The 19,436-nt window shown below is 41.1% G+C and overlaps 3 protein-coding genes across 12 annotated transcripts in view; all 3 read left to right on the forward strand.

Moving 5' to 3' along the window:
* The first annotated feature begins 650 nt into the window (after positions 1–650).
* On the forward strand, positions 651–3,045 carry rpl31 (ribosomal protein L31). Its single transcript, XM_069675233.1, has 5 exons — positions 651–682; positions 1,193–1,296; positions 1,682–1,807; positions 2,771–2,883; positions 2,974–3,045. The coding sequence occupies exons 2-5, from the start codon at positions 1,193–1,195 to the stop codon at positions 3,003–3,005; spliced, it is 375 nt and encodes a 124-aa protein (XP_069531334.1). The 5' UTR covers positions 651–682; the 3' UTR covers positions 3,006–3,045.
* A 1,068-nt stretch (positions 3,046–4,113) lies between these two features.
* Positions 4,114–9,184, forward strand: chst10 (carbohydrate sulfotransferase 10). The gene is made up of 6 exons (XM_069675386.1): positions 4,114–4,172; positions 4,595–4,738; positions 4,818–4,927; positions 5,043–5,268; positions 5,395–5,500; positions 5,686–9,184. The coding sequence occupies exons 2-6, from the start codon at positions 4,633–4,635 to the stop codon at positions 6,236–6,238; spliced, it is 1,101 nt and encodes a 366-aa protein (XP_069531487.1). The 5' UTR covers positions 4,114–4,172; positions 4,595–4,632; the 3' UTR covers positions 6,239–9,184.
* Positions 9,185–12,864: 3,680 nt separating this feature from the next.
* Positions 12,865–19,436, forward strand: part of LOC138603576 (mitogen-activated protein kinase kinase kinase kinase 4-like) — a 48,749-nt gene continuing 42,177 nt past the window's right edge. For all 10 annotated transcript variants that reach the window (XM_069675432.1, XM_069675427.1, XM_069675428.1 and 7 more), the window contains exons 1-2: positions 12,865–13,081; positions 13,415–13,480. In XM_069675432.1, the coding sequence (XP_069531533.1) occupies positions 13,025–13,081; positions 13,415–13,480 (123 nt within the window). In that variant the 5' untranslated portion in view covers positions 12,865–13,024. The remainder of the gene's footprint in view (positions 13,082–13,414; positions 13,481–19,436) is intronic.

Here is a 19,436-nt window from a genome sequence, read left to right on the forward strand (position 1 = left end):
GCTAGTTTCTAAAAATCATCAACCATGAGATGAAAGCTTTTGCATTTTAAGGTAAGTGCTTATTTTGAAAGGTAACACATGGTTCTATTTCAAATAAAGTTTTTTCTTTAAGTCCTACATATGTAGTGTAACATCTAGGATCTTGGAAATAGTTCATCTTAATTTGTCATTAAGTAAATAATCAATTCTATAATATATGCAATAGTGTTAAAATAAGAGCTTTTGGACATTCTATGTTGATAGCAATGTTTGTATCCCTATCATTAGGGCACAAGTATCTTGTGTTTTATTCAAATGCTAAGGTTAGCCTAAAACACAGAATAAACGAGATTATATTAACGAGTTTTTCGTTATAAAATTACAGTCTCACGTATTATAAATGTTTTACACAAAAGGAACTGACATACTCAGAACAGACCGTCAACGTCACATTTTATGTTATCACAAAGTCTTTGTTTTTCAATTCTACGAGTTTCTCGAAAATATATTTTTTTGTCCTGGTCATAATTCAAAAATTAACCGTGCCGTTGTGTTGAAATAAGCGAGGTAACATCAAACGGAACATTTACTTATCCCTTTTTCTTGTTGACGAACACCTTTTAAAAAACGGACCGATTTCCTTTACCCACAATCCTCTGCTTTGATTCCGTCCTTCCGACTTCCGCCTCAACTAAGAGCCGAGGTGAGCTTTTTCTTCGGAAATTATATTTCCACAATCTAACACCATCCTGCGATATTAAAGTCACATTTGACAACATTCCTTTTTTAATTATACATATAAATGTTACATTGTGTTTTATTCGAGGTTTTTGATGTGATTGAACGTCATTTAATACGGATAAAAGCGGCGAACAGTAGCATTGACTCGACCGGAGTGGCTTCGTATTGCCCGGCTGTTCAGTGCTCATTTTCTTGTAGCTTGTGAGATGGTTATAGTCTTAGCAACTCGAAACGTAAAGCACCAGCAAAAGTTTATGTTGCTGTGATAACGTAAGTGCTACTTATCTTGCCTTTTTGGGCTGCAGGGTAGCTTGCGTGTATTACTAACATTAGAGTAAGCCAGCTTCATGCTAATGTTTCACTCTTCTTCGTTGAATTAAAAAGGTCTTAAGCGTCAGTGTAGCCGATATTCAACATTAGCATTTTAAGATGTTTCATATGCTTAAGCTGTTGTGCCTTTTTTGTTTTTTAGATGGCCCCGACTAAGAAAGGAGAGAAAAAGAAGGGGCGTTCAGCCATCAACGAGGTTGTGACCAGAGAGTACACCATCAATGTACACAAGCGCATCCATGGAGTGTGAGTACTGCAAGGACAAAATAAGGCTTTGGAATTGCTTTATTTAGGGACATGGATGGAGTTGGTGCCAGTTGCCTTCTACCATTTGCATTTTAACCCAAGCATCTTTAATCAGGTTGTAAATGTAAGCATTTGTTGTCAATTAAAATCCCTGATAAGCAGACCATACAATCAACTTGTTTTCTATGCTAAAATATTGGTAATGTGTATGGCTAATGTGTACATCGGTCCTTTCTTTCAATTGTTCTTTTATTTGTATCTAGAGTAATGACAAACCTAAAAGTGCACTTATGATTCCAGAAACTGTTGAGTGCTTTTTGATCATGGACCAAATAATGTGATACAACTTGATTAATTTTGTGTTGATTGCGGTGTCTCCTTGCAGGGGCTTCAAGAAAAGGGCTCCCCGCGCCATCAAGGAGATCCGCAAGTTCGCCGTGAAGGAGATGGGAACTCCTGATGTCCGCATTGACACTCGCCTCAACAAGGCCGTGTGGAGCAAGGGTGTCAGGTGAGGAACACTTTGAGTACTCTCATGAGCTAAGACACTTCAGACTTGGCGTTTGTGAAGTTTTGATTGGATAAACCTGCTCTGTCTGCAAACGGTCCAGCTTGTGCTGCTTTGTGGATCCATTTTTTTTTTGTCTGACAGTCATTGTATTAATTCTATTGTTATTTATGATTGGCTGTCACACAGTGCCACCATCAGAAATTGTGATGTCCTGTCCTCAAATTTTATTACACACAACAATAACTAAACATTACAAAATGTTGAGAAAAAAAACAATTACATCCGTCACTGTGATACTAATTTATAGGCAGTTATATTGTAGAAACATTTTTGACAGATTGTCATATAAAGATGTTGAAATAGCTCTGCACACCCATGACTTGTATGCCAGGAACGCTTTGTTTTATGAATATAAGATGGTTGACTGATCTGGTGACAAATTCTTTACTGTACAAGCTGTGTGCAAGGAAAAAGAGAGCAAGAAAATAATGCATTTCCACATCACTGAAAACATATCTTGGCTACCCCATATTAACAGGATATCCAAAGTGTTATGCCAGGAAACATATGCAATGAAAGTCCTACCATGAGGTTCTCTGCATCTAAATAATGAGCACCTTTTCAAAATTGTCACTTAAGTACCTTTTGCTCAGCAAATTTGTACATTTTGACAACCATTGCACTTCATGTTTTGATTATATTTAGTCTTATGACAATAAGATTAGGCATAGCATGATGTTTATTCTACTCTAGGCGAGATGTGATGCTGTCTGCAATTAGATGAAGAAAAAAGAGCATATATCGTAGGCAAAAATGAGGTGGACGAATTCTAATAATGTGCATCCCTAATTTTTTAGATGAAATTGCAGCCATGTCACATCTGTTGGTCGGTGTGGTGTTGTCAACATATCAAATGGGTTGCATTTAGTTAAGATTCTAACCATCGCGGTGTTTGTTGTGCAGGAACGTGCCGTACAGGATACGCGTACGGCTGTCCAGGAAGCGTAACGAGGACGAGGACTCCCCCAACAAACTGTACACCCTGGTCACGTACGTTCCTGTCACCACATGCAAAGGTAAATATGCTGCTAACGAGCTTTGACATACAATCACTGAAGCACTAAAGACAGTTCACTAAATTTTCTCCCTTTTTTTTCTCCCAACAGGTCTGCAGACAGTCAATGTTGATGAAAACTAAATTTGTCCCCTCTGCGAGTGGAATAAATGAATAAAAGGACCTCCTGTCTTTTGTCTTTATTATGTTTTTGTGCACTTAAATGTCTTGTATTGGCTGTTCCTTGAATTTCAATCAATGCAGAGAATGGGGTTTTAGCAATCGTAAATAACAAGTAGGTAAAACACGTGTCCTCGAAATGAAAATAGTTTTTAAGATATGCTTTTTAAGAAGACTAATTTTATTGTGCTTGCATTTTGCAGTAAATAGCATTGTTTCAGATGAAGACAGAGTTTGTCCCTTTCTACAGCTTATGTTTTAGTATGTGCTTTGGAACAGGAAGGTTTTGTCTTGGCATTAAGGGCTGGTGTTGCACATGTAAGGATTACGCTTTTCTGATACAAATAAGTGTTTTATTAAAGTAACTCATTCAGAAGCCTCACGATGAGCAGGAGATGCATCTTGGACATACTTAACTGGATATGCTGACTGTTAAAAGTGGTTATATATTTAAAACCTTTGTTAAGCACTTTAGTCTAGGACAGCTGTCCCAGAAACTAAAATTAATACATTTTTATGACATTAACAAAGAAGTTCTGCGTGCAAAAACAACCCCTCAGTCCTTGCCATTTTTGGCCTTTACTGTGGGGATGACAAGCACTTACGGGCTGTGAGTCAGTGTCAAACTCACAGCATATGTGTCAAAGACTTTGCCACTGCCACTGGGGCACCTGCTCTACTCACTGAGCTAAACCTGATGCCCCCACGTAGCAATTTTTAAGCATCAAAATAAAGACGTATAGTAAACTTTAAAACTGAAAAATTAAAACCTTGTATTTATTTATTGTAAATGACCTAGCACGGCTCACCTGAATGTTTTTATTTGCAATTTATTCAACAATGTGCAGCAGCTGGTTACTTTTGAATACATGATCAATATACCAGACTGCATTAAAAGTTAAGAACAGCTGGGAAATACAGTATGATCAACTGTGATGGTTATTGGCAAAAAAAAAAAGCCGTGCATTACTTCTCTCCGGCCGCTAGAGGGAGCTACTTAGCATATTTGTTACCAGTTGGATGTTGTGAACAGGGAAGCAAGCAGCAGTAGGATAGACGTGCGGGATGGAACCGTCCAACATTTTTTCCAGAGTTTGTGCTGCTGTGAAGTATCTCTAACTCAACGAGGAGGTAAGACACAATACTCTCCTGGGACGTACTGACTTATTTTACCTCACCGAGAAAGACTAGCATGTCTGCTTCATGTCTGAGCACTGTCCGAAGGGACAGGTGTGGCTAGCTGTTTGGCTAACTAATGGTCCAGCGAGCTAGTTAGCTAGCTTGAGTACAGTTTACGGTAGCTCTGGATACGCTAACGTCCAGTGTTTGTTAGCTTGCTATCGACAACAAACAAACGTTAGCCCTGTGCAATACAATGTTACAGTGTTGAGTGGTTATTAAAGGATACTTCCCCAGCTTAAACTCGTATGTCTTGCCGTCATAGTTTATGATGTCATTTGTTTATAATGGCCACGTTAGCACCATAATTAGTTCTGTCAACAAGCTAACAGCTAGCCATTAGAGTCTTCAGTGTTAGCTGTCTGTGTGTCCAGGTGGGAGCGCCGCTCAGTGTTTCCATGGCCGTCGGCTGATGGGCGAAGCGATGCGGCACCACTGGCTGCTCCTCGGGGCTTGCGGCTGGGTGCTGCTCATCCTCATGTTTGTCAGCAAATTCATCAGCTTCAGGGCTATAGATGGTAAGCTGTTACTTATAATGTTGATATAACAGTCAGTAATAGGTTTCATATGATCAGCTCACTCTAAGCATGTTTTCAGACTATGGTGAGAGGGCTGGTGGTCAAAGTTGGACTGTACCAGGCACCAAGCAGGTTAAACCCTATCCTGTGTCCTACCAAGAAAAGCCTGCTCTAAAGCCATCTGATCAGGTGACTAATGCAGCTGTTTACTTAAATTATTCCAACATTAAGTTAATTTGAATCAAAGTCATTCATATTGCTCACAATGCTATCTGTCACACTGAAGTTGTGTGTGTTTTTCCAGCCCTCAGGGGTACCCACAGTGACAGAGTGGCAGTCAGTCGCTGAGCAGCGGATCGAGTTGCTCTCAGCTGTGTGTAAGAACAGCAGCCTCAGGAATTTGACTCACGTCTCAATCAGCAAGTTTGTCTTGGATCGAATCTTTGTCTGCGACAAACACAAGATCTTGTTCTGCCAGACGCCTAAAGTGGGAAACACACAGTGGAAGAAGGTCCTCATTGTGCTCAATGGTGAGTATGGGCTGGATGACCGTAATAGAGGAACCACGTGTTCTCCCATATAGTTTGCTGCAACACATGAGTGGAGTATGATAGTAATTTAAGTTAATTTACAGCTTGTGTTTTTCACATTTGCAGGCGCATTCTCCACCGTGGAGGAGATCCCAGAAAACCTTGTCCACGACCACGAGAAGAACGGCCTGCCTCGTCTCTCGTCTCTCAAGCCGCAGGAAATCACTCACAGGTTAGTTAACGGTTATTATGATAGTTTTAACCCCTATTTTTGACCTGTTTTGGGGTTTAATTGACTAATAGGTACAAATAAGCCACTGACACTGGCACTGTTATTTGTAAGGCGGCCTTCGGGTGAACTCGTAACAGAGGCATCCCTGACAACCTTTTTCACAAACCCCTTGTGTTCCTCCACAGATTAAGCACCTACTTTAAGTTCTTCATCGTGAGAGATCCCTTTGAGCGCCTGATTTCTGCCTTCAAGGACAAGTTTGTGAAGAACCCACGCTTTGAGCCTTGGTACAAGCACGACATCGCTCCAGCCATCATCCGTAAGTACCGCAAGAGCCACCGCGACAGCGACCTCTCCGCCTCCGGTCTGCACTTTGAGGACTTTGTGCGTTACTTGGGCGACGTCGAAGGCCGTCACCGCATGGACCGACAGTTCGGTGAGCACATTATTCACTGGGTGACTTATGCAGACTTGTGCGCGCCGTGTGAAATACACTACAGTGCGGTGGGGCACCATGAGACACTGGAGCAGGACGCGCCGTACATCCTCAGAGCGGCAGGCATCGACCAGCTTGTGTCCTACCCGGCCATTCCTCCAGGCATCACCCGCTACAACAGGACCAAGGTGGAGCGCTACTTCTCAGGCATCAGCAAGCGTGACATTAGACGTCTTTACGCATGTTACCAGGGTGACTTCCACCTCTTTGGTTACCTGAGTCCAGACTTTCTACTGACCTAAAATGATTAACACTGACTAAAAGACATGTTTCATATAAAAACTTCTCCACATCTTTGGGTGACTTACAGAGGTGTATCGTAGCTGACTGTGTGCCTCAGAAAAGGCAGACCTATACGACAGATATGCCCCAATTGCACACTATAATATCTTTCTTCTTATGTTAGCCTCATGTGTTGAAATAACTGACAGTATTGTCATATAATTAACTGAGTACTCACATAAGGAGTTCAGTGATGATTAAAGCTGCAGAATGTATAATTTTATGTAGAAAAGTCAACACACAGGTACGGATCAAATGTACAAAACATTTGCTTCTTCTATTTAATGTTTCTGACTTAATAATCCTCAAATCTTAAAGAGTTATACTCTGCAATGCCAGGGATACAGGCCCGTCACCCTGTAATGTAGCTATCACACTGCACTGTTTGAATCCTTCATCCCCTCCATGGACGATGCTTTGGGTTTTTACATGTTGTCTTAATTTCTCTTGCTATTACAGACGTAGATGAAGATGGTCTGTATCAGGGATGCTAAAATATTTGGACAAGGAGAGAAAATGATAAGTTAGGAACCGATTGGAAGGTGATATTTTCCTTTTTTATAAGCTTGAATCTGTGTTATCTTTTAATTTTTACTTTGATTTTTATTCTATGAAAGACATTAATATTTCTTTTGCATATTTAAGGGTCTAAATACGAATTAGTGTTCAAAATGCCATACTATCTACTATATACTGCACACTGCATTCGGCGGTAGTATGTAGTACGTAGCTGATCAAATTTATGTTGCCGTGAGCAACGCCAGGCGCTAGTTTCCGGTTTTGGAAAGCGGAAGTAAACACAAGCCCGCCAAAAGCAAAACGCTGCTTCTTTAGCTGCTGCTGTCTGCCATTTCAACTGCCGTTCTGACGTTCCAGCGCTTTGCATTGTGGGATACAGTAGGCGAGGTCGACTGGTCCGATGCATACTGGAGACTTTTTCCCGAATCAGTACGACATCCAGGTATTTTTGGCATACTGCTTATTTTGCTTTTGTTTGCATACTGCATACTACATTTTGGCCCAATCAGTACGAACTGCTGGTATAGTGTGGCGTTTTGAACACAGCCAAAGTTTGGAATTGCTCCAGTAAATATCTGCAGCCTGCAGTTGTGAGACAGGCTGTGAGGCTGCGACCTAATCCCTTGGGGCAAATGCATTCAAACAAAGTACGTACACTTAATGTGGTTGTTTCTGCAACCAACAGGCTCAGATTGTTATTCTAAGTGTCTGACAACATTACGGAAAGGATCCCTACAGACAGAGACCGTTGTTTAAAGAGTAAGATGCTTTTATCTAACAGCCAGATCAGCCTATACATTACTGTTGTCAAATCCACCAGACTCCATTGACAAAGACAGGAGTTTTATATCGCAAAACACAGAAGTTGCTGGTCTACCCCTGTCTGGATCTTTTAGTTAGTTTTTTTTATTGTGAGTTACAAAAATATTGTGTTGGTTCTGAAATAAACATTAAAAACACTAAAGTCACACAATAACACAAACAGCTGTAAACATCGCCTTCTTCAAAGCCACCAGAGTCCATGACAAAGATAATCATTTTACCCGACTATCTGCCTCGAGTGGTTGGTTTGTATTATTGTGTGACTATTCAATGTATTAACTCCAATCCAACAAAACATCCTAACCAGTCAAAGCTGTGGTAGACCAAAACTCATTTGTCCTGCAGGGTATTAGAATTACAGTTTTTTTCAATGGAGTCTGGTAGTTTTTAAAGGGCCAGTTTGGCGATTTTCAACCTCAGTGCTGTCATGCTATTATGAGGAGCTAATGACATTATGGTAGATCCGCTTCTCCAATGGGCCATGGAAAACCTCCGCCAGCACAGTAAAACGCGGCATCTGGCGGAGGCCAGGGAGCTCGCTAAACTACACTTCCTCAATCTAGGACGCCCGCCTCCGATGTCATGTCTCGTTCAAAATCGTCAGGTTTGAAATGTAGACTGCAGACCTGAAGATTTTTTAGACGCTCCACCGGTATATTCTCGTCGTGTTTCAGATTCTGTCCTGCTCTGAGCCGTTGCCTGCAGAGAAACGGTAGTGTTTCACTTCAGCGTCTCTTGCTGGGCCGTTCCTTTAAGAGGGAGGGGCACAATGCATGCTGGATGTTGTAGGAATGTAGAATGGGCGAAACCACGAGAACTTTCTCCACAGCTATGGCGCCAATTTCAAATATTATCCATCGATTACAGAGAACACCAGCTTTGACTGACTGTGGCTTTTTCCAGGGGCGAACTGCTCCTTTAAGAGAGCAATGTAACGACTGTTTGTGGTTCAGAAAAAGCATCTTACTGTAAAAAGGAATATCTTATCTTAGAGGTAGTCCCTTTTGTAATGTTGTCAGACACTTTGAATAACAATATGTGTCTGTGAGTGGCAAAAACGCGCTCTTTTAGTGGATGTTTTTCTTCCCTGATGACACATTTAGACCCTAAATATGTAAAATAATATAAAGTAAAATGAATTGTATTCTCCAAACATCATGAATTAGCATCAAAATGGTCTAAAAAATGTCCTTTCTCACTGAAATGAACACATTGGTCCTGCCCTGATCCAAACTGTAGCCAATGTTCTGCCTTTACTAAAACTGACAGTAAATATAGTGCTCGACTCTATTTACTCAGCTGTTATCTGCACTGGCCGGTACATCGAAGGAAGCTGGCAATGGATTTTAAAGGATCATTTTTCTATCTGTGTAAATGTTCTTAACATGACTTGCAACTCAACATTTGTATTACATGTTGCTATTTATAATATTATTAACCTGCTGCTGACTGGTGGCACTTGTAAGACGGTTCTGCCTCCCTGATGCCAACAGGTGACCTTTTGGACAGGTGGTTATAGTACAAGGACACAAGTTGGTAATAAAGTTCCATGGGAAACAAAAGGTTATGTGCTCTTACTTTGATGATATCTGGAGTCTGACATCAACTTGAAGGAGGGAAAACATTTCTTTCTTGGGGGATTTTGCACTCACAAAATGTACTCAATTACGTTATTAAGAATATTTAACAGTATAATTCACTGTCATCCCATAGTGCAGATCAGTAATGCTGAGGCTATTGTATAGTGTGCAGACAGAGCACTCTCTGCTGGACAAACTACATGACGACACAATTTCTAAATCACCTAAATAGATATTTTTGCATTATATGGTTTATAAACAAGTTTCTCATGTTGGTGCACGTTGGAAAATATGCATGCCGACATTGATATATCTGCGATAAGCCCATAAAGACTGACTGATCTATGTGCTAGGCTCCACTGTTACATACATACATACATTTTGTTGCAAGCTATTGTCAATTATATGTCTGCATAAGTAAAATTTAAGAAGATACATTTCTTAAAATGTACTGTGACTATATGTAGCTTTCACAAATTCTTCTGTACATCCCTGGTAGTTAGTTTGTTGTATTTATCTCAGTCAAAACACTCGTCCTACTACCTTCATGCAATGTGTATGTCCCTGTAATACCACCAAATGTCCACATGGTGGCAGCAAACACCTCATAATTTAAACATCAAACCCTGCTGAACCCTTGTATGAATGTCCCCACACAGACTGTAGCATGGACATTTGGACCATAAAAATAAGACACTTTATAGCCATATTTAAGCAACAAACATCATGAGACATCGCTGTGTGGAGCTGGATTTACACTATCAGTGTTACCTCTACAAGCTTACCTTATAGCAGGTTGATTTAGTTTGATTTAAAGAGCTTAAGCCCTTTTTAAGTGTCTTTAAGTATTACACTGAGTGCTTTAAGTTGAAGCTTTGTGCTAACATGCTTGTGTGTGTGTGTGTTTCCCCACTGGCAGATCTCTCATCCTGTCTGACTGGTTCGCCCAGCCCTGCTGTTTGAATGTTGAGTTTGTTTAACCAAAAGATTAGCTTTGTCTGTTTTGAACGTTTCATTGTGGAGTTGGATAAATAACTGAACCACTGCAGCTGAACATTTGTCCTCCCTGCAGTTTAAACTCATAACCTCCTATTTCGGTATTGAGATCCAGGGTGTTAAATACAGGGGAGTGCCAGTTTATTTAAAAACTCCTTTATTTCTGTAAGAACTCCACAATAAACTGTTTTCTATAGTAATTATGTACACAATATTCAACCAGTATTTTTAAACCTGGGCCCTATTTTAACATATTTGTGCGTCTAAATAACCAAAAGGTACAAAATGTTTCTGAATTGTTCGGCTGATCAAACTATGTCCAGTAAAAGTGCTTATTTTCCCCCACTAACAGGCTCAGATTATTATACTAAGTGTTTGACAAAATTTTGGAAAGGATCCATAAAGAGATTAACCTTCTTTTAAGGTGACATCCTTTTTTATTAATCCAGAAACAGCTTTTGCATCGCTCTCTTCAGAGCCACCAGACTCCATTGACAAAAACAGTAATTTTAGCTCTCAGAACACAGGAGTTGTTGTTCTACTGCTAGCTCAATCGATTTGCTTGTTTGTGTTATTTTGTGACTTTGCTGTTTTGAATGGCTATTTCAAAACCAACAAAATATTTTTGTTACTCACAGTAAGACCAACAAACTAAAAGATCCCGGCCGGAGTAGACTAGAAATGTCTGTGATTTGCGATTATAAAAATAACAGTTTTTTTTCAACGGAGTCTGGTAGATTAGAAAAACAGGGATATATCGGCTGTTTCTTGATACAAAAAAGCCTCTTACTCTTTGAAAAAGGTCTATCTCTGTAGGGATCAGGTACACTTTGCACCAAAAGGATTGCCTTGCAGCCATTACTGCCTGTCTCACAGCTGCTGGCTGAAGCTATCTACTGCAGCAATTCCAAAACCATTTAGACTTAGAAATATGTTAAAATAGGGCACAGGTTTAAAAATAACGGAGTCACCCTTTAATCTTCCTCAATGGGAAGGCTTTGGTTTAAAGAAGTTGCATTCAGCCTTCTAAGCATTGATTTTCTGTAATGGCAGGCGGCCAGCTTTGACTCAGCTCTAGCCTCAGACTGTAAAATATTTATATACAGTCAATGACTCTCATTTATTTTATGTCGTTAAGGAAATAAGGAAATCATAATTTTTTACAGAGTGACCCTAGAAAATAATGCTGGGAAAACATTGTGAGAAAATCAGTCAAATAAGAACTGGATACAATTGTTTTATTTACCTATAATGTATTTAAAGATGGTAAATTGTTAAATCTGTAATCTCTCTTTTATTTTATTTATTTAAGATTAAGTAATTTTTATTTTTGTCCGCCTAGAATCCACTTTTGGAAGTACTGCACAAACACAGACAGCATCACTCCTGAGATTGCTCACCTGCCACACCCATGATTACCAATATTGACTCTGAAGTCGACCGTGCGCATGTCCAAAAGGATGCTGTGTGGTGGGGGTCCCCTCCCGTCTGCCTCTAAATCTCCCACCTGCCCCTCTGCTTTTATTTAAATACTAACATGCACGTGTGTATAAAAGTGGTAAGGTGAGTCTGTGTCGGGAGTGTATTAAAGATAATTTTGGTATCCACGCTTGATGTACTGAGGCCCAGCCCTTTTCTCTCTTGAGTGAAGCCGACCGGCTTCCTGTGTTTGTGCGGCTCTCAATCAAAGCTGCGTCAAGTCAGACGGAAGCAGGCAGGATGGAAGCGGAAGTGAGACGGTCTCCCTTTCGATATAAAAGGTCTTGATGGAGAATTTACCTTGTCACTCACTAATGCATTTTATCTTAGCGAATTATTCTAAACACGATGTTTTTTACATTTTGAAACTTTAAAGTAAAGCAATTTTGCTTTTGTAATATAAATGTACTTTTATTGAGCTGCACCTTAGCCATAAAATGTATCAATAGTGGAAAGTATTTACAGTCACTTTGCAAATAATGTATTCATACATCTAAGTTTTGTGCTTAAGTACAATTTTATACAACCTTTTACTACTACTACTTGCTTCACTTTAGAGGGAAATATTAACATATTGACATATTATTCTTTGAAGAATTTGTTTATAAAAGTTTTGTGCTATTGAATTTTATTAAATATTGCCACTCTTTAATCCACAACATTTATGTAAAAGGTTTTTTTTTTTTTTTTAAACGAATGAATTTACAAATTGAGATTGTCATCCCAAATTGAGATTATCATCCATTGAACCAACATATGAATTATTGTCCTTTGGGATGGTTTAAAACTATATATGACTATATTAATTCATGGTTAATTTTAAAACAATGTACAACAATCAAATGGGCCATTATGCATATTACTCGCTTCAACTGTTTTGCTAAATACCTTTGAACTTGTGCAACTGTACTTACATGTCCTTACTACTACTTAGATGTTTATGTGATTACTTCTGACTCTGAATATAAGATATTTGAAAAGGGGAACATCTATATCATAATTCTAATTCACATTTGGTTCCTTTTTTGCCGCATCTTAGTGTTTTTTGAGTTAAAAACGTTAAAATAGGCGATATCAGTGAGGCTTTTATGTTGAAACACTCCGGCGGAAGTCTCCGTTTTGAGCCTAGCTTGTCACCAGTGGCACGAGCTGGGAGAGAGCGGACAGGGAGCCCGCTGCTGCCACCTCAACATGGAGTAGCGAGAGCCCAGCATTTACTGCTACAAGCGGATCCCACAGAGAGGAATACGCGACGGCCTCTGGTTGATTTAACCGCCGAAGTCCCCGCAAATGCTACAGCGGCGGTTATTTTTTGTTCACGCGAAGGAAAGCTCGGCTTTTATTTGAAAGATGGCGAACGACTCTCCAGCTAAAAGTCTGGTAGACATTGACTTGGCTTCATTGCGGGTGAGTGCAGCCGAACCGAGCCTATGTATTTTTTTGCTTGTTTTGCTGCCTTTTAATTCACATTACTCGATAAAACGCACATTCTTCAGTGTAGCTATCATTAGCAAGTTGAACCCGTTCTTCAGTGGATCTTCTTGTTTCAGCTGAAGTATTGAAAATGACCGCTGAGCCGTAGCGAGGTGTTGCCAGTGTCTGGTTTTCCTTTGTTCGAGATGCATTTGGCATGTAGGGGAGACCAGGGCGCAACAGCTGGCTCACACTGGACAATGTTGTTCATAAAAGAAAAATATAAAAAAGGCTTTTGAATAACACTGATTTGTCTTTTCTTTTCAGGATCCAGCTGGGATATTTGAATTGGTGGAGGTAGTTGGAAATGGCACCTATGGACAAGTATACAAGGTTGGTTGGAGGCGCAGTGCATGGCCTGTCCTGTTTTTACAGTCAATGCTCGGGATAGCAAATGTTTTTTTCTCCTTATCAAGCCCAGGAACAAAGGAAGTCATATAAAAATGACATGTCTTTGCTATCAGACAACATCTTTAAGGATCAAGCTGAAAAAATGAGCTATAATGGTGTACTTTCTAGTATTGGTAGCTTGTTTTGGCATGAGTCTGCTGTTATTGTTAATTATTCAGCTGGAAGGTGTGTATAGAGTGAATCAGACAGTCTACAGTCTGATGCATCACCTATCTTACATCACCTGCCTTTCTGAAAAGAGGATGAGGAGGCCAGGATGGAGAAATCTGTCATGAGACTAATCCTGATGGCCTCATGCTGCTGTCTGCAGCCCATTCTCTCTATCTGTTTTTATAAAACCAGATTTCCAAATCTGTTTAAATCAGGACTTTTACACTTGAGCGGATGGGAATCCCACTCTCCGGGCCATCTGCTCTCGGTGTCACATTTCTCTGTTGAAAATTAACATTGCGGCTGTTGAAAGACATCGCCAAGGAGGGAGAGAGAAACAGCAGTGAGCACTAGTAGAAGTCAAAGATGTGGTTGATGGAGGGATGGCCTTGGATTGTAGAGCCTAATGTTGTAATGGGCCTCCTTGTGTTGTTATTGCTGCAGCTATCTAGTCAGTAGAGGCCCAGTTTTGTGTCCTTTTTGAATGACATTTAACCACATACTTATATGCTTAGCAGACAGTTTGCTACATACCGACTCCGATAGCAGAATTTATGAATCACTGGTACCAAATACTGATCAAAAACCAGTTTATGCTGTATTTCTGTCACCCTGTATGGATGTGATATGAATGCTATGATTGCTGTATGGCTGGTTGCAAATCCTAAACAAATACATACAGAAAATAATTGCCATAGAACTGTTTTTTATTCAGTTATAACCGAATAACAACATTAATATATTAATCCGTGAATAAATAACAATCCTGTACAAAAGTGCATTAGGAAAACACCTTTTTTTATCATAAAACTGCTATATTTAGCATTGTACCAGTATTAATTTTTCAGGTCTGTTTAATTTTAAGAGGAGAAGACTTTTGGGGATAATTCGGCTCATGTTATAAACCCTGTAAATTATGAACACTAGCGGAATCGTGAGCTAAAATCGAGCGGGGCACCTAGACACGAGCTGCTAACGTGAAACCACTTTAGTAAGCTTAGCTCTAAATAAAATGCGTTCTACGCTAAGCACCGCGTTGTTTCTTTTCTACTGTCACTTTGTTAATTAATATGAAATTATGGTATTGGATCAGTGCGTGGAGTAGCAAATTATTCCCAATCCTGTGTGTTTGGCTGTATCAGAGGCATTTCAGATACTGGTATCGGTATCAGAACAGTTTTACAGTTTTTTTAAATGGAGTCTGGTGGCTTTGAACAGAGCAAGGTAATGTCTGTTTCTGGTTAAAAAAAGATCTTACCTTAGCTGCAGATGCTGCTCTCCTCATGCATAGACTGGTTTATTTGCAGATACCTGATCAAACATTTTAGGCTTTACTGGAGCCACATCTGATACTGGTATAGGAATGGGCCTGCTTGTGCTACTATTGCTGCAGCTAGCTAGTTAATGGAGACTCCATTTTGCTGCCTGCCTAAAAACATTTAACCACATATCTATATGCCACGAAGACATTTAGTTTGCTTAGCATATCACAGCCTGCTAATAGGCTAGCAGAAATAGGGCTAGCCAAAAAAAAAGACCTCAATTTGCTTGTGGGCTAAGCAGCAAGCTAAGCAGAGTACTTAATTCCCAGCCCACAGTGCTCCAGTGACCTGCATTCAATCCCCTGGTGTGATGAACTTCAGGATCCCCCTTGCATCGCCTTAATTCACAGAGCGACAACCCATCTGTGTGCATGTGCCACCTGAAATCAGCCTCTGTGCAGTGCAGACAGAAGCATTGGATGCTTGTGATTAAGAAGTGTGATGCTCGCAATGCTATCTTCCAACCAGATGGTTTTTAGCCGGTCGTATGGGACAGAGAATTACTGCTTCTCCCTCTTTTTTTGTCCCTTTTAATCTCTCGCTCCATTCACTGTCCAGTGCTAATTCTATTTGCGAGTGCTGCTATGTGGGAATGGAGCTGGTAGAAGAGAGAGGGGCTGTCAGATTAGCCTGCAGCTGACACAAAGACACGGTTGTAACAGCCTGCGTGAGATGAGCCGAACTGTCTAAGCAAAGTGGTAGCTTTTACCGCAAACCAATGCTACAGCTCGCTGCAGTAGCCTCCTTTCAATCAGCCGTCGATCAGTGCATTGACTGTCATGTTAACCAGTTGAATGAGCATGTGGCCTGTGAGCATGTGCAGTGGGAGGGGAGTGGTGGGGTGGGGGTGGGGGGGGGGGGTCGGCTGTAGAAGAGCAGCTGTCCAGTTCCAGACAGAACCTGCCCACCGCTCTCACAAAGCTCAGTTTGTCCCCTCACTCTTTGGGTCTCTCCAGTCCGTCAGTCAGTTGGATCCACAGAAAGGAGGAGTTTGTCTGCAGGGTTTCAAACACCAACCGACTGAATAATCACAACAGGCCCCCAACTGAAAACGGGGTGGAGTTTCTTCTCCCTCTGAGGCCTTTTTTTCTGCTTTGTCAAGCACTTGGTCACAGATTGCAAAGCTCTTTTTAGATGACACAATGTGGCCAAGCTTCTTTAGTCTTTGATTTGTGGTGACTTTTTGATTCCTTTGAGGCATTTCCCATTGGCTTGTTTTGTTATTTATGGGAGTAAAATGTCTGCTTTTAAGTAAAAAACAACTCTAAGTTAGTGTTCGCAACAAATATCAAATGTGTGAGTGCAGTTTTTGCATTTATTCTTTCTTTTTGTACAGGTAAGATCCCTTTTTGTCGCCACAAACAGCCGTTGAATCACTCTCTGCAAAGCCACCAGACTCAATACAAAAAAATCAGTATTTTTAACCCGTAGAAGATGGGAGTTGCTGGTCTGCCGCCGCCTCAATCGGCTAGTTTGCATGTGTTATTGTGTGACTTTGGAGTATAGGATGGTTAGTCCTGATCCAAAAAACTATTTATATAACACACATTAAAGATTAAAAAGGTAACCAATTGAAAAAGCTCTGTTCTGCAAGTTAACAAAATTGCTGCTTTTATCAATGGAGTCTGGTGGCTTTAAGGAGAGCGCTGTAACGGCTGTTTGTGGTTGTAAAAAAAGCATGCTACTCTTTAACAAAAATGTCTGATTAATACAAGATTCAATTTGTATAAACACGAGCATTTAATCCCAAATTTTGGCCCGGTATTGAAACATTTCAAACAACGCTCAGCTATAGACCAGATTAGGAGCTATCACTGCTGGCCTAGGATCAGATCCCACTAAAACCTATTCATGTATCTCCTCTGCGCTGCATGACTTTATCTTGAAAATAAAGCCGTTCTCAAAGACCCAAAATGCCATGTCAAGTTGTTGTGTCCGCGCTGCGCTAGCTGCACCCTCTGCCAAAAGGGCAGTCGGTGCCCCTGGAGAGGTGCCAGATTACAGCCAAACTTCTGCAAACGCAGCACGGCAGATTATTGACTGACGGCCATAATGAAATTTACATTATAGCCAAAAAGCTCTTTTTAAATAAGTGAATTTTGCATTGGCCTGCTGGATTATTACAATGTAAGCCTGACTCTATGAACAGATTGAACTCTCTTGTGAGCGGTGATATCTCCGTAATTCATTCATAATTTAGCATTTAGCATTGTCGTTGTGAGCTTGTGCTGAAAACTAGGCCACGGAGAGGATGTATTGCTACTTATACAAGTGCTTATGACCAATTTCAATACAGTGGCATCCAATTTTGTTGTTAATAGCTATGTATTTGACGCTTCCAATAAGTAAGTGAAGCAAATGCATAGTTGTTAAAAAGCTGCAGTCCCTCGAATGGCCACTTGAGGCTGCCTCCAAAAGTGAGTCAATCCCCATTAAGCTGCATGTTTACTGCAGAATTAAACCTGTTTACAGGCTGGTACAAAAGCAGTTCTTGTCTTTACAGCTCATTTTCATATTTGTGACAACTTTACAGAGAGGGTAGTTATGCATTATTAAGGGCGGGGCTGCTTTGAGTGACAGGTGGGTGCTGCTAGCTGTCTGCTAGGCGTCACCTCAACTAATTCAAGCCGCTGAATGTCAACTCTCAGCTATGTTTGTGGTGTTTGTTCTTGCAAATATCAGAGAAATTATTGTAAAAATCCTACTTATTTGGGAAGCATTGTCCGTAACTAGCTAATTAGCCAGCTAACGAATTAGCCTTGTATATTTTGATACCTTACCATTTGCCTTCTCCACCCTGAAGTCAAAATATGGCCACCTGTCACTCCATAGAACAAGATTAGAAAAGCCAAATGCAAAACTCAAGGTTTCAAAATGATAGTCCACAAACCAACGGGCAATATCACAGCAGTTACATCCACTTCCTATGCAGTACAAGAGCAATGCTTTCAAAGAGATCCTCTCTCCCTGTGTGAGTTTGTCTCCCTCCTTCTCTTATCAGTTGGCACTGAACCAGCCGGCTCATTGGACTATCTCAGGTGCCTCCCTCTGGATATAGGAGCCTAATGAGTAATGATAACACAGAAGAAGACATAATTCCTTAAATTGAGCGTGGTATGCTGGGAAGATTCTCTGCTGCTCTACAGAAAGGCCATATATAGTCAGCCCTGAGGCACAAGAGCCCCTGATGACCTGCCTCCCTCACTCCCTCCCTGCCATGCATCCACGGGGTGTGGCTGTGCCCACCAGTATTTTCATACCATCATGTGCGTGCAGTCTATGGTGAATTGACTGGGGGTTAAATTGGTGCAATGCCAGAACTCATGGGTCATGTGGCAGAAAGCTCACGCTAGCACGAGCACCAAATGGAAAGATAAATTATTTCTTAACGTGGACATCTTTTCCCACCGCTGTCCTCCATCTCCTTGCTTTGTTTTCTCCGCTAACAACAGGGGCAGCCTCGTCTCTGCCCTCAGGACAAGAAGCGTCAAACTCAGGGGGGGCTAGCAATGCCTGCTGGGGTGGGAGATGTTGCAAGGTGCATTGAATATTTGTGCAAAAAAGAAATGTTTGCACACTTGATGCAACCTCAATTGATCATAAATGACTGTAACAATACTTTTAAAGACTTCCTTGCAGATCAGTGGATTACATTCCAGTGCTGGCCCTTGTGGTAGCAGAGGGCTCGCCTTCCTCCCTTATGAATGACTCTTGTATGGGCCTCGTTGGTAAAGGTCCTGGGAGCCAGGGTGCTGATTGGCCGTGTGACTTTTAGGTCAGAGTCTGCGGGTGCTGAATGTGTCACCCATGCAGCAACACCCTCGCTCTCTCTATTTCTATTATCCACACACACAGACGAGCAAGTACGTTCAACAGTGCTCTTTTAAACGCGTGTGTGAAACTAGCTCAAGTTACAGCAGTGAAAATCACACACACTCCTCCACTCTGCATCCTCCCATCGCTGACACAGTGAGCATCTCTTTTGTCCACATCTCCCCCCTCCACAGTGACCCTCTCCCTAATGGGTGTCACAAGACCTGCAACGTCCCCTGACTGGCCACGCCGCCTGAACAAAACTCTCTGTGTCTGTCCGCCCGTCCCTGTGTGTGTGTGTGTAGCTCATTGAGCCACCTCATTAACTGAGTGGTGTTGAGATGAGACACAAAGGCACTGCCAAACGAGACAGCCTCTTGCTTGTCTTTCTTCACAGCCTCCACTTGACAGCTCTTTTCTCTTTAAGATCCCGCTTTCCTAAGAAATGTCGTGTTTTTTTGTTGAATTTGTTGGAGGAAAAAATACTCTTTATGCATGTATTTAACTGCATCGTTACTGTACACAGAACATGCAGGAGCGATGACATGACAGGCTGTAAACCGTGTCCATCCTTCACGAGGTTTTGCCAGCAG

The sequence above is a fragment of the Semicossyphus pulcher genome, unplaced genomic scaffold, assembly GCF_022749685.1.
Source record: "Semicossyphus pulcher isolate SPU_LCO1_2020_fin unplaced genomic scaffold, fSemPul1.0.p SCAF_24, whole genome shotgun sequence".
Classification (NCBI taxonomy): domain Eukaryota; kingdom Metazoa; phylum Chordata; class Actinopteri; order Labriformes; family Labridae; genus Semicossyphus; species Semicossyphus pulcher.

Excerpts from the sequence above, each read along its gene's own strand:
- rpl31 (XM_069675233.1), top strand. The coding sequence starts at position 1,193 with ATGGCCCCGACTAAGAAAGGAGAGAAAAAGAAGGGGCGTTCAGCCATC. Across the intron at positions 1,297-1,681 it reads CACAAGCGCATCCATGGAGT|GGGCTTCAAGAAAAGGGCTC; the intron begins GTGAGTACTGCA and ends GTCTCCTTGCAG. Across the intron at positions 1,808-2,770 it reads GTGTGGAGCAAGGGTGTCAG|GAACGTGCCGTACAGGATAC; the intron begins GTGAGGAACACT and ends TTTGTTGTGCAG.
- chst10 (XM_069675386.1), top strand. The coding sequence starts at position 4,633 with ATGGGCGAAGCGATGCGGCACCACTGGCTGCTCCTCGGGGCTTGCGGC. Across the intron at positions 5,269-5,394 it reads GGTCCTCATTGTGCTCAATG|GCGCATTCTCCACCGTGGAG; the intron begins GTGAGTATGGGC and ends TCACATTTGCAG. Across the intron at positions 5,501-5,685 it reads CCGCAGGAAATCACTCACAG|ATTAAGCACCTACTTTAAGT; the intron begins GTTAGTTAACGG and ends GTTCCTCCACAG.